The sequence below is a fragment of the Dendroctonus ponderosae genome, unplaced genomic scaffold, assembly GCF_020466585.1.
Source record: "Dendroctonus ponderosae isolate FM_Combo_2020 unplaced genomic scaffold, Dpon_F_20191213v2 Dpon_F_20191213_10, whole genome shotgun sequence".
Lineage (NCBI taxonomy): Eukaryota > Metazoa > Arthropoda > Insecta > Coleoptera > Curculionidae > Dendroctonus > Dendroctonus ponderosae.
The window spans coordinates 2288918-2302947 of NW_026017111.1; the positions used below are offsets into that span (position 1 = coordinate 2288918).

General features: G+C 37.7%; 1 protein-coding gene across 1 annotated transcript; it reads left to right on the forward strand.

The window, feature by feature from the left end:
* Positions 1 to 5172: 5172 nt before the first annotated feature.
* On the forward strand, positions 5173 to 8071 carry LOC125502791 (homeobox protein prospero-like; the record flags this gene model as incomplete). Its single annotated transcript, XM_048662063.1, is given in 2 exon segments — positions 5173 to 5317; positions 6760 to 8071. Coding segments are annotated over 2 exon segments (325 nt in total), but the record flags the coding sequence as incomplete, so codon positions are not given.
* Between the last annotated feature and the right edge of the window lie 5959 nt (positions 8072 to 14030).

Here is a 14030-nt window from a genome sequence, read left to right on the forward strand (position 1 = left end):
CGAAAATGTCTATTATTTCGGATCTGAAACTTCAAGCATGGTTTTCAATGAACTCGATGCATTCCTCGCGTCCGTTAGATGCAAATGATGTAAAATTTAAGACCTTTAGAGAAAATTTTCATTTTTTGAAAAAATTGACCCCCACCCTGGGAAAAATTTCGGCCAAAAATCAAAATTTTACATGCGTGTTTTTTGCGCTCGATCGATTCCTTTCGACATAAGAAGATCACAAATATGCATTTATACAGTGTTTGGGTCAATAATAAGGAAGAAATCGTCGGCTAAAGATCGTGAACGCTCAAAAAACGCTTAAAATGTGGCGAAAATGTCTATTATTTCGGATCTGAAACTTCTAGCATGTTTTTCAATGAGCTCGATGCATTCCTCGCGTCTGTGAGATGAAAATGATGTAAAATTTAAGACGTTTAGAGAAAATTTAAATTTTTTCCAAAAATCGACCCCCACCCTTGGAAAATTTTCGGTCAAAAATCAAAATTTCACATGCGTGTTTTTTGAGCTCAAACGGTTCCTTTCCACGGAATAAGTTCAGAAATATGCATTTTGAAGTGTTTGGATCAAAAATGAGGAAGAAATCGTCGGCTAAAGATCGTGAACCCTCAAAAAGTGCTTAAAATTTGCCGAAAATGTCTATTGCACTAGCATGTACYAYGGCGAATAAATCAGGATTTTCTGCAAATCGCATGGCATTTTCAGAATTTTCTGGCAGAAGAGGATCGTCTATAGATGAGCCAAATTTGAAATYACTGSCTGCTCTASATGAGAAGTCAGGATTTTTTAAAGTAGAGTGTGMGKCTGAGAATGTTTATTATTGCATTATCATGTGCTATGGCGRAAAAASWGCAAGACTTTGTGCGAACGGATTGGAATTTTCAGAGTTTTTTGATTCGAGCCTCTTGTATAGATGAGGCGAATTTGAAGTCGCTGCTTGCATGCAAATGAGAAGTTAGGAATTTTTTCAATTCTTTATTATTGCACTAAGGCGGAAGCAATCAGGACTTCCTGCGAATCAAATAGAATTTTCAGAAGTTTKTCTTTCAAGTCTSTTCTATCAAGTRTTTGCTATAGATGAGAAAAATTAMCAATCACTTCTTGCTCTAGATGAGARGTTACGGATTTTTGAAGCAGAGCATGCGGTTGTCTGAAACCCGATTATTKTAACTTTCGGCMTTCAATTSTAACTTTCGGCATGYTCAATAGAAGCACTGTAAAAATGTCTCGCTTATTTTATTGGTTAAAGTCTTCCTTCTCTTTGATGATTTGATTTTTTAATTAATTAAATAATTTTTAATTGAGAAATGTATCGCACATCTGACAGCGCCTGTAGCAGATAAACGTTAGTGATTACGAGTCGTCGTCTTTAGCAGCAATTAGTATTCAGTAGCGTAATTTAAAAAATCGCCTCTAAGCCGTAATGTAATGAACGACTAATTTAAAACATACGCAAAGTCACCGAGCGATTTTTTCTTTCCTGCCGTCTACTAATTAGTCTCAAGATCTTAATTAAGTAATTTTTAATTGAGCAATAGGGCGTCGTCGAGGGAATTCCATATTTTTTAAGGAGCACATTACACGTTAATGCTGCAATGAGCTAATTACGAATTAGGAGTAGTTGCAAGATTTAATTTGAGTTTAACACCTGAAGGCGCCGAAAGAATCGTGAGCTGGTTCAGCTCTAGGAAATTAGCTGTTTTGTGGCGTTTTTCCTGCTGCACCTTTTCCCATTTCTTAATGAAAGCATTGAGCCTTTCGCTAAGTTTACCATAATTAAATAACCACTAGGCTCGGCTTCTTTAATTAAAAGTCCGTACGATCGACGATCAGTTCGAAGTGACCGGAAGCAATTTACCGGTTTACACCTTCGTCCCGCCTCCCTGCTACTGCCACGTGGATTTCTCCGCATAATTATTATGCTAATTAATTGCCTTAATTGGTACTCCCTGATTATGTCTGATTGATAGTTAATTATTTAACCCTAAATCATCCGGCAATGGTGGCTGGTGCTCCTAAGCCAGATTGCATTCAATCCGAAATACTTAACGCCAGCAGTGGAAATTAAAACTTTCATACAAAAATGAAGAAATCCAGCAGACAATACTCGGAAAGAAAATGAGAAACTTTTCACGATCCACAGCTCAAAAACTATGCGACTTTCCCGGTAACATATTCAATACGACCTGTTTTTTTTCTTTTTAATTAACAATGACTAATTAGCGTTAACCAACTTCAAGTAACAATCGTTATAGAAAGAACTTCGGATGCCGGATTGCGCCTTTTGTTTGCCCTCGTCGGTCCCTTCGAGGTCTGACGATCTTTCCTCGCATTTTTCCAAAGAAAGTGCACATATTTTTTGATGGATTAAACAGTGAGAATTTATCCAAACTATTTGTACAGTTATTGTTGCTTTTACATCGTTAAGCTACATTTTTCGCTTTGGTTCCTTCAATAGTGCATGAATTGAGTGTAATTAACATAACAGGTGACGTTTTGCCAGCAAGAGCGCATTGCATCTTCGAAGCAAAAAAGCAATTTTTCTATTTGAAGCTAAACTCTTGAATTTTCAAGGTTTTTTGATTCAAGTGTCTTCTATAGATCCCGAAAATTTCAATTTCCGACTTACTCTAGATTATAGGTGATGAATTTTTAAATCCGAGAGTGATTCCGTGTGATTCCAGTGAATGTTGCAGGCGTTTGAGATTTGAGCATCTCCTATAGTAGATGAAAAGTTACGAAATTTTAAATTAAAGTGCGCAGTTGTCTCTAAGCGCTTATTTTTGAACTGATATTCATTATGACGGCAAAAATCAGAATTAATCAGGATTTCTATAAAACTTTGAGACTTTTCAGCTTTGGGGTGGCTCTAGCGATAAGCGAAATTTTAAATCGTTTCTTGCTCTAGATTAGAAGGTACAATTTTATAAAGCCCAGCGTGCAATTGTCTGAAAACGTGCATTTTTGGACTAACATTTAAAAGAGCGGCAAAAATCAAGTTTTATTGAATTTTAAATGCTGATTTGAGAGCGTTTGAACTGAAGCATTGTAAGTAGATGGTGAAAATGTGAAGTAGCTGCTTTATTTAGGTTCGAAGTTGTGAATTTGTAAAGCAGAGCCTACAGTTGTTTGAAAATGCAAAATTTTGAACTAGGATGTGTTATGCCAACAAAAATCTAAATTAAGCACGATTCTTATGAAACTTTCTGGGTTTTTCGAGTTAGGTATCTGCTACATATGAGGGAAATTTTAAGTCGCTGCGAGCTTTAGATTGGAAGTTCGGAATTTTTAAAGCCGAGCGTGCAATTATCTGAAAACGTCCATTTTGAACCAACATTTACTAAAGCAGTAAAAATCAATTTTCGCCTAAATTCGATTGGTGCTTTGAGAGCTTTGAAACTCAAGCCTCATCCGCAGATGCCGAAAATTTCAAGTAGCGGCGCTCGATTGGTTAAAAGTTATGAATTTTTATAGCACAGCTTGTTGTCTGAAAGCGCTTATTTTGTAACTAAAATGAACCAAAGCGGAAAACATCAGAATTTGGTTCGATTTTAATGAAATTTTGTCGGGGTTAAGACCAAAGTAGCATCTATCGATGAGGGAAAGTTCAGGTCGCTGCTGGCTCTGGATGATAAATTAAGAATTTTTAAAGCAGATGGTGCAGTTGCCTGACAACTTCAATTTTTGAACTAGCATTTACCAGGGCGGAAAAAATTGTAGCATTTTCATATTTGAGTATCTGCTGATCAGGGAAACTTCAACCGGTTGCTTTCACTAGATTATAAGTTAGGAATTTTTAAACAGACCGCGCATTTGCTTGAAAGCGTTCATTATTGCACTAATATCTACTATGGCGGTAAAAATCTGGAATTGGTGCGAATCGAATGGCATTATTGGCCATTACGAAGGCGGAAAAAATCTGAATTTTGTGCGAATTCAATGAAATCTTTAGGGTGTTGAGATTGAAGCATCTTCTATGGTTGAGAAGAAATTTCAAGTCACTGCTTGCTCTAGAAGGAAAGTTAGGAATTTTTGAAGCAAATGGCGCAGTTGTCTTGCTAAAAGTACTAAAATCCCGAAAAACTCACGAGTTCTCGACCAAAAAAAAAAAAAGAATTACAACTTCAATGGGCCTTAAACCGGACACGGAAATATTCCCAAACCGAACAATAAGCCCCAAAAAGCGACTTTCCCTTTCTAAAACCGAGAAGAGGGTTAGCACCCTTACCTAGTAATGTTCTAATCTTTAAAAACACGGCGCAGTGAATATTCTAACGGTTTTTCCCAATCTGAACATCTGTCTTATTGTCATCGAAGGGCTATAGTTACCCTATGCCAATGCATAAAGATCCCCACTTGTCTACTGATATAAAAAGACGTAATTTATATGCAGGTTTGGTTCGAAATTTGCCACTATTTCATTCAATTATGTCGATTCAAGTAGATGGATTTGGCAGTTTAAACTTGGCTGGTCATTTAATCTTCAGCATCGTCCACTTCATCACCTTGCGAGACTCACCTGACGGCTACAAAGATAATCAAAGCTCGATTATAATAATACAAATGTTTGGCATCGAAACCGAATTAATATTACCTAAACATTGCAGTGTCATGTCATTGAATTCAAATACCAATTATAGGCCAATTCGGCATGCATAATTAATACGCTTCTGTATTAACCATGGTAAAATATTAACGCCAGCAACTGTTGCTTCCGATTCGGGCACGAATCGTTTAGTTCAGCCGGAATACTTTTCGATTATTCATCATTGATGGGACTTAAGTGTGTAATCGCCCTTATGATTTGCCAAGTCTCAATTTCTTTGACCCCTTTTACAGTTCAAGCCCGCATGTTAAGGAAATTGTTTTCAAAGATCACGTAGGTTTCATAGCGGTACGACACCTGCACTTTCAAGATAGATTTGTCGCCCTAAATAATTAAGTACCTACCAGCTTATCTGGTTGGCACACGTTTAACGCTTTCTGTGCATATCAAGTAAGTCTGCAGGTAGCTGGAGGTTTAATTGCGCTTTTCTAGACGATTTTTCAATTTTAATTTTGGTTAATTGCTCATCAATTTCTGGAGTGAAAAACTGCAAAAATGCAGTTGTGCGAAGCGGTGGCTTCTTGGAAAGTTCTTAATCAAACCTTTTGTCCTTGCAGGGAATTCTACTACATTCAAATGGAGAAATACGCCAGACAAGCTGTATCAGAAGGAGTGAAGAATGGTGATGATTTGCATGTGGGAGCAGATTCCGAGCTATACCGAGTGCTCAATCTGCATTACAACAGAAACAATCACATCGAGGTATGGGGCCCACAGGTTCGTGAAAACCGAGACATCTTTAAAAAAAACCCTTGTTTCGTTCGTATTCTTGATATCCACTTTGTTCCGTTCATTTGCATGAGGATGATTTTTATAATTTTTCTAGATGTCTGGGCTGATTCACTGAACAAAATTAAGGAGGGTTTTCTTATCACTTTGTGCTACGGAAAATGAGACATGTTCAAAGATTATAAAACACTTCTAAAGCTTTTTCATTCATATTTAGTTTAGTTAGTTTAGCAATTCGCTTCCACCGCGTCTCTTTACCTACTTGTTTCCTGGGATTAATTTGGCACATTTTTTTGCATTGCTTCCCGGTTTTTATACCACCATTCCAAAAATGCAATTTTTGCGCCTTGGCCCTTAAAAAGCGTTTGATGTTGCCGGCAGTTTTGTAGGTTTTATGTAATCAATTATTTGTGCTTCACTTTTCACTGTTCCTTCGCCTCATTGACTAAAACGAAACAGTTCAGATGGTTTTATTTAGTTTCTAACGCAATGGTTTTAGGAGATTTTCGTATTCTTTTTCACATGCTCCATTCACTTTGGAAGCACTAGTTTGGTGCAAATGAAGGAAACCAGAATAACGTATTTTTTACGCTTTGGCGATCAGGCACCTAATTGTGGAGAAAAACCCTGCTTTATAAATTAAGAACACATTTTTCCTTGAATTGTTTTCGCAGTCTTTTGCAATTTTTATTCCCTCCATTCCGTTTTCGAAGCAATTTGGCCCTCTTTTGTCGGTTTATCCATTCAACCATCACTTTTGTATTTTCTTTTGTCAATTGGTCTCACAAAAGGCGTTCTATCTCTTAGTACAGATTGTTTCATTTATTGCCCATTTTCTGCTAATATTTTGCATAAAAGTATGAGGAAAAACGCAGTTTTCATATATTTGGGTTCCTTTGCGTAATTGTCAAGAAAAAATGCGGTGTTTGGTCTTATAAATTAATTCCTGTTTATTTTAGTTCTATTGCAGTTTCCATATTGCTTTTATTCTGTTCATTTATTTTTGAAGCAATTTTGCAGGCAGCAAACGAAAAGAGCCAAAAACGCAAATTTGTTGTCTATAATTTATTTCGCCTAATTGTGAAGAAAGCTTGAGCGTGAAGAGCGCGTTGAGAAAGCCCGATTTATCAAGGCGAAATCATCATTTCAATTGCTTCCTTTTTATTGGCAACCATTTTTCTTCGTAGCTTTCTGCTTTATTCACTTTTGGAGCCTTTTGGCAACTTTATGCCCCTAGGAAAAGCAGCATCTTAACTGAATCGCTTTCCATTTGACTTCCTTCGCTTTTTTGAGTAGTTTTTTTGCATTTTTTCTATACTCCAGTGTATACCAAACGGAGAAGCAAAGAAAAAGTAGAGTTTGCTGTCTGGTTTAAACGCGCTTGAAGTTGCTGACGAAAATTGTCTATTTTTTAGGTTCCTTCCAACTTCAGGTTCGTAGTGGAGCAAACGCTCAGGGAATTTTTCAAAGCCATCCAAGAAGGTCGCGATGCAGAACAGTCGTGGAAAAAGTCGATTTACAAAATCATCAGTCGAATGGACGATCCGGTGCCCGAGTACTTCAAGTCGCCCAATTTCCTGGAACAACTGGAGTGACCTTCCGGCCATTCCGAGCAAAAAGCAGTACCAACGGCGACAGTGCCGGTACCAATGGGCGGGCTCTGGTACTAATTGGTACCGCTTTGGCTCCAAATCTTGCACAGCGAATCGGTGACTGTTTTTACAATGGTTTTTTCGAGTAGTCCCGATACCCGGACGGCTTTGAAGACATTGGACATTGTTATAGTTGTTACAGGACGGTTTCCATTCTTACAAAACGCCGAACTTGGCGAACAGTGAATCGCAACCAAAAATATCAATCAATTATCCAGTGATTACCTGAATATTTACCGGGTAGCGAATGTTTTATATTGACGGCAAGTCCTAATTTTTGTGTATCAAGCCAGCAGGTAACAAGTTCAAAATCTGCACCAATTCAAAACTTCCGTTTACTCTTTGGCATGTTTTTGTTTCGAGCCACTGTAAACTGTGCTGCGTCCACGCCCCTGTACATATATATAAAACACCCATCTGCCTTGTATATACATTTTAGTTTATAATTTTTTAACCAAAGGTTATATTTTTGCTAGTCGTTGAAGATGAGAGAGAGAGAATGTTATAGGAAAGTGGTTATTTTTTGTTTTCGCTCACCGGCAATCTGGGCTTTTGGCCAGTTTGTCGGTGAGTGATCCGGGCAAAAGGCGCCGCAATTTTGGCCAGTTTGTAAAATAGTTTAGAAATCGGCAGCATCCCATGCAAACAACACTGAAAGAGCCTCAGTTGCGACGCCTTTTCCCCACCTTTATACACACCGATTATGTTTGTAATTGCTGTGGTTGAATATTAAGTAGATATGCCGCTTTTTTGAGTTTCCGGGGAAGGTTGAGACGGAGTTTGAGCTTCGAAGCATCAAGCTCGGGATTTGCCCAGAACAAAAGCCGGCTCCTCAGCTCCGTTTCAACGTTTTCCATGATCATTTTCCTCCAACACTTAGACTAGTTGCTCTGATTGTTTATCATTTGATTTGCATGTCTGCTTAATATTTGAGGCAATGATTATTTTTAATTTACTATTATTTATTTCACCATGCACATTTTTAGTTTAGGACATTATACACGATCTCGTTGACACGTGTGAAGCAACTAGTCAGTTTTAACATAAATAAATAATATATTTTTATTTGGTTTTACGTTTGGCTTTTCATTTTTCGTTGTGCTTGCAAGTTCAGTGCGAGTTTACAGTGGGGTAAATTTCGGGGAAAATTCCTTCAACTCAATCAAAACAAACAAAAGCTAGAAGAGAAAACTTTGCAACAGCCGGAAATTTACAAAAATGTAAATACAGTTCAATCAGAGAAAAACAACAGTATTCCTTCACATCCCGCAATAGTTCAGTCACATTCACAGGTCGAGTCCCGGGATAGCGTTAACTTAGCCTACAGCTAGGCTATGTAATGGTGATTTTGCTGTTCCTAAGAAAAGTTTATTCGAAACTGCCGAAATTCGAAAGACTGCCATTCAATTACGATTGATTTTCGTCTCAGTTTCACGTTAGAACGTTCAGTTCGTTTTCAAAATTCATCATTTTGGATATTAAAGAAATTTTCGTTCGTTTGAGTTTCATCTCGGGACCGCAAATCCGGTACGTTACATTAAAAAACGTTTTTTGAAATTTAACTAATAAGAGTATAGTTGTTTATTAGAATTAAAAAAAAGTATTTAACGTTGTCGACTGTAAAGTACCCAAATGCTGTCGGTTCTCAAACCCTAAACGCTCGGTTCTTCCAAACCAAACTGTATTTATGTATTCGTGTAAACCGTCTTTTCTGTTCTTTCACTTTTCGCCCACTGAAGTCGATCCAGATCTGAGGAAAAGTGGACGAACAGACTGAATTGAAATCTGTAAGTAAAACAATGTACTGTAAATAAATATAAGCTTATCTCCATACAATAGTGACTACATATTTAGCGTGTACGCACCACACCGTCGGTGTTTATTTCAAAACTGTAAAAAATAGCGAATCGGGTATAAATCTGAGTACAAAAGTTTGGGAACCGGCAACATGTGACCCAGGGATCATGAAGAGAATACCAAAGTGCTTTATTTTAATGTTGTTCATAGGTATCCTGCAGATTTTTACTTGGCTATGGACGGTTTCCAAAAAGAGCCGCAGCGCTCATTCTTGAAACTGCCCGTTAACTTAACACATCAGACCTCAAAAAGTTACTGTTGGTTTTAACAATTCACCCAACTTTAACTTGCAGATTTAACCGATTTAATGACACTCACTCAACTCACAACGAGCACTTGGGGGCTCGTAACTCAATTCGCGCTTAGTCCCACCCGAATGGCGACTACAGTCTCGAATTGTTGAACACAAAAGTAACAGATGAATTCAGAAAAGGCCTTGCTCGAGGTCCCGGATGAGGAAAACGTAACAATTTCTGGATGAGACTGTAAAAGTAATTTTTGAGGTCACTCCAAAGCCCCGAGTCCAATCAGAATGTGGAATGGACGGAGGGTTGTAGCGTAGCTAACCCCCACCCCCACTCTTCTTTAGGTAGGATCCCCAGCATGGTTGAAATCTTAAGTTAAGTAGCTGTCCAAAGACTGGCTTACCATCAGGGAGTTTTACCAGCAAGATCTTTGTCCAAGAGGACTCCTTAAAAAAACCTGGGTGGTTTTGGATTAAAAACCTCCAGACTCCCAGATAGTAGACGGTTGGGTTCCCAAGTGGTACCAAAGTCTTGATTATACTGATCATGTAGAGGATGGGGTGCCAGTTGGGAACGCAGTTGGACAGCGGGTTGATTTAAACAGTTATAACCGACTTTGGCCGTTTTTAATCGACGATAATTATAGTTTCAGGTTTGCGTTCACGTTTGGTATCGTATGCACACACATAAATAAGGAGGTTAATCCTTTTCCTCGTTTACAGGAGGCACTTTTTCAGGTCAAAATCCACTGTTCGGAAACATATTTCGGTCACCGGTTCAAAAAGACGAAAAAAAATGAAGGAAAAATGAGTGTTTGGTCCGTTTTTGTCGCGCGTCCAGGCCCAGTCTAATAATATAAAGTGAAATTGTTCCTTTCGACGTAAGCATCTGGTCCTAAATGTAAGCCTAGAATAATTAATTTCGATGTTTAAGGGTATTTTATACGTGTAGATTATAGTGGTGGATACTAATTGTAAAAATTTCGGTTTCGAAGCGAAAATCGGCGCCGTCGGCCACGACAAAAACGGCCATCCCAAAAATGTATATCACGAAAAAAGTACAAGCTTATTTTAAGCACCTCTGCGCCTTAAATTTTCGAAAGCAAAAATGATATGAGTGTGTATAACCAAAATCTGCCTTATTCTATTTTCTTATGACGAAAATCTCCTACCGTTTATAGCGCTCTTATTTGCTATAGTTGTATCATCATGTGGTTCTTCACCTGACACCGACGATTTTTTCCATATGAAATTAATTATCCACTATTCTAGTCCAATATGTAATACATAGAATTTTGTGTGGGTTGTAGTATACATGTACAATTGTTGGTAAAACGCCGGGTGTCTCCCGTTGAATTCTGTCTCGGTTTGCGACTTATTTGTCGAAATCCGTTTCGGTTATCATTCACCTACGTTACAGGACTCAACTAGCAGTAGGTACACTCGCTGGGCTAACTCAATGGCAAAGGGACCCACCCTTAAACGGCCTTTGGACACTATGGGACACCCTGTATAGATGCATCTAATCCACCTCGAACATTCACTCTTTTTGCTCAATTAATTACTAGATTACTACTCTAGATGGTTGAGGCTGGTAGATACATGAAAATCTGCTTTCTTTGAGCTGTTGTTTCAAGTTTTCGGTTCTTTCAAGAGCCCAGGTTCCTCACGGTTTTTTACGGGGAAGAGAAAATTAGTGCTTTTTTTCTTACATAAAAAATTATAGTTCTAGTATTAATTATTAACCTCTGACATTACTATTTGCTTTCAAATCAGAAATTATATTTTTGCGGAAAAACTATGAATGCGACAAGATTTTACAAAGAGTCCAAACAGGTTCAGTGCATCAACTCAAAAAAAAAAATTATTTGATTGCAGTGACGAAATAAAAAATTCTGCCAGCTTTTGAATCAAGACACTCAAGACTTCACCAGTTGCCCAAAGCGGATCAACTCGGTTGGTTCATGAAAACATGAGTTTTACGCAAGAACAAATTTACAGTGAGCCAAAAGGGTACTGCGAGTTTTTGGCTTAAAAAAATATCTTTTTCTGAACAACTTTGATTATCAATAGCGGAGGAGCCAGACATTTTTTCTTAATAAAACTTAGGCCCGATCGTCTTGATTTAAGCCAAAAAATCGCAGTACCCTTTTGAGCATATGCTTACAGCACACCCTGTATGTAAAGAACTATACAGGACGTTACGTATTGACGTGTTCGCATTGGTATCTTATTAACGTTAAGAGATACGAAGTAGGTTAAAATGTGATGTAAAAAAAGGAGGTTTGAAAGTTGATGAATTTCCAAAAAAATCCGTAAAAAACGAGCTTTGTACTTGTATTTAAAGAAAGTAGGTAAGTTGATGATGGTGGGCCAAAAACGAAACGTTGTATGCCAGACATGTCAGCTTTATTTTGTGGAGAGTAACATTTGTTCCAATAATGTGAGAACTATTTAAAAACATGTCTTTATTTACACATTTTGAGAAAAAACCTCATTTGATTCAATTTCGGATTTTTTCAAACATTTCTTTTGGTATTTTCAAACTTCTAAAACACCATTCTGTCATGCATCAGAGTCCGCAACTTTGCCCTAATTTAACCGACTCCGCATCTCTACCGATTTACCAGATTCAGTCGCAAATTTTGAAACACCCGGTATTTCAAATGTTGGGATTTTTCGCAATGGATTGTAAAAAAACACTGTTTTTTAAACCAATGTTTCGAATTTTTTTTAACCTGGCAGGTCAAAAATACCGGTCGAAACGTTGCTCCAAGACAAACAACGTTTTTCCACAAAGCATTGACCGAAAAGCCTATAATTTGCAAAAGTTTTTAGTTATACACTGAATCTTTGATGGTTTTTTAAATACTCTTTGCAGCAGCCTTTTGAAAACAACAGATTAAGCGTCTTTCTTACGCTTCATAGGGAAATTGTTCTTAGTATTTAAAAAAAGCCACTTAGTATCAACTCACCATAAAAGACGTCAGGAAATTTGGTTTTGCGGGATACCCAAAATTTGAAACAGAATACTGAAAAGAAAGATTTTAGACAAATTTAGCTTCAATATCCAGGTCTCAACAAATTTAAACCTCAGAATCACTTTAGAAGCGAACAACAACCAGAAAAATCGAGTTCTGCCACAAAGTAAAAAAGACCTGCAAAAAGAGACAAACTATTTTAAGCTTCAGCAGAATGTTTTTCTGCCAAAGAAAATCTGAAAAAAATTATTGAAGCTGTAGGCAAACTTTTAAGGGAATCATCAACAAAAAACGAATCCACTTGAACCGTTTGAAGTGAAGCGACTGAGTGTATTTTCGACGTGGAACCACAAAAGCCCCAAAAGTGCCCATCGGCCCCCCTATCAGAGTACCCAATGACAAACTTAATATAACTTATATATACACAGTGTATGAAATAACAGGTTTTAGTTACAATAGAACCGGATCATGTATAGTTATGTTACAGTTCCATATACATACAACAATAATGTAACTACCAGAACGTTATTTTAAATAATTTGTAACGATACAATAGAACTAATTTTGTATGATGATGTACCCCAAATGAGAATGTACTGAATAACGTTTTTAATAGTATTTAACTTGCGTATTATAATACCCTCATAAGTGTATGATTATCGGCAGAATGGCAAAAGCTTGAACCAAGTGTTTCCCATTCTGGCGACTGGATGCGATGCTATATATCGGCATAACATAAACTAAACGTTGCAGACTCCAGTTGGACCAAACGGGCGTGAAAACTCCCCGATAAACACTTAGCGAGTAGAAACTGAAAAAATCAAAATCGCCCAACTGGACTCTTCAACGCCACATATACTATTGGTTCGTCTAAAGTGCAATGTTCTTTTTAGCGTTGGGCGCGGAACCCGGCCGAGTTCTCAATTTTGAAATAGCCATTCTGAATCCACACTAAATCTGACGCAATAGATATATGAAGGCAACCAACCAAAAATACAGTACTATCCAAAAAAACAAGGAAATTTTTCGCTTACCGGCACTTAAAGGTAACATCCAGTAGGTTTTTACATTCGCAGTTTTACAAATTGTCTGTTCTGGCAGCAGGAAAGTTTCGTAATTTTCGATTTTCTGATGACGGGTTTGGGTTGAAACTCCCTCCGTTTCCTACAAAGGGCGAAAAACGCCTTGTTTAGAAAATAAAAGGAGTGTAGACTCAGTCCCAAACATGAAAATGTTTCATTTTTTTCTGGGCGAAACGCCGCTCAGAAAAAAAGAAACTGATTTGCTTTTATTTTCCAAAGATTCCTCTTCTCTCTCGCCAAAGCATCGGGCATGTCCAACCAGACCAGAGAATTTGAAATGGAAATTTGTTGCTACACTGAAAAACCTGCGGTTTTAAACACTACACTGAACGAACAAGAGCGAGTTGAACCTAACGGATGTTGGAGTTAAATCGAACTCATTCAAAAGCACACTGGGCCAATTCGTCCGTCAAAAAGTGCCTTCAAAGTTGTTTTTACGAAATAAAAAAAATAAAACAAAAATACGGGCCCTAAATAGCCACGATGCCCAACCAAAGCTCGGCCGGAGGGGGCCGCGCCCACCGATTTCTTTAGGCTAGTTTCGAACTAAGAGGCACTCGGTTTTCATAACATAAGAATTATTTCATAAATATTATATTGTTATGCTAAGGTGACCATGGAGCTACCGGCTCCAGGTTCTACTATTTGTGGTATATAGTAACTTTGATTAGAGGTAGATAATAAACATAACAGATAATGGTTTCAGTTAAGGAAAAAACCCATGTTATAAACACAGTTTTTGTTGGCTGTTATTCTTGTTATTTGTTAAGTCGATGGGTGGTTCGAGGGCGGATGTTCGCACATTCAATACGAAGTGGACTGATCAGTTTGTTTTTGTTTTTGATTTGCAATAGCTCACAACCGGTTGGA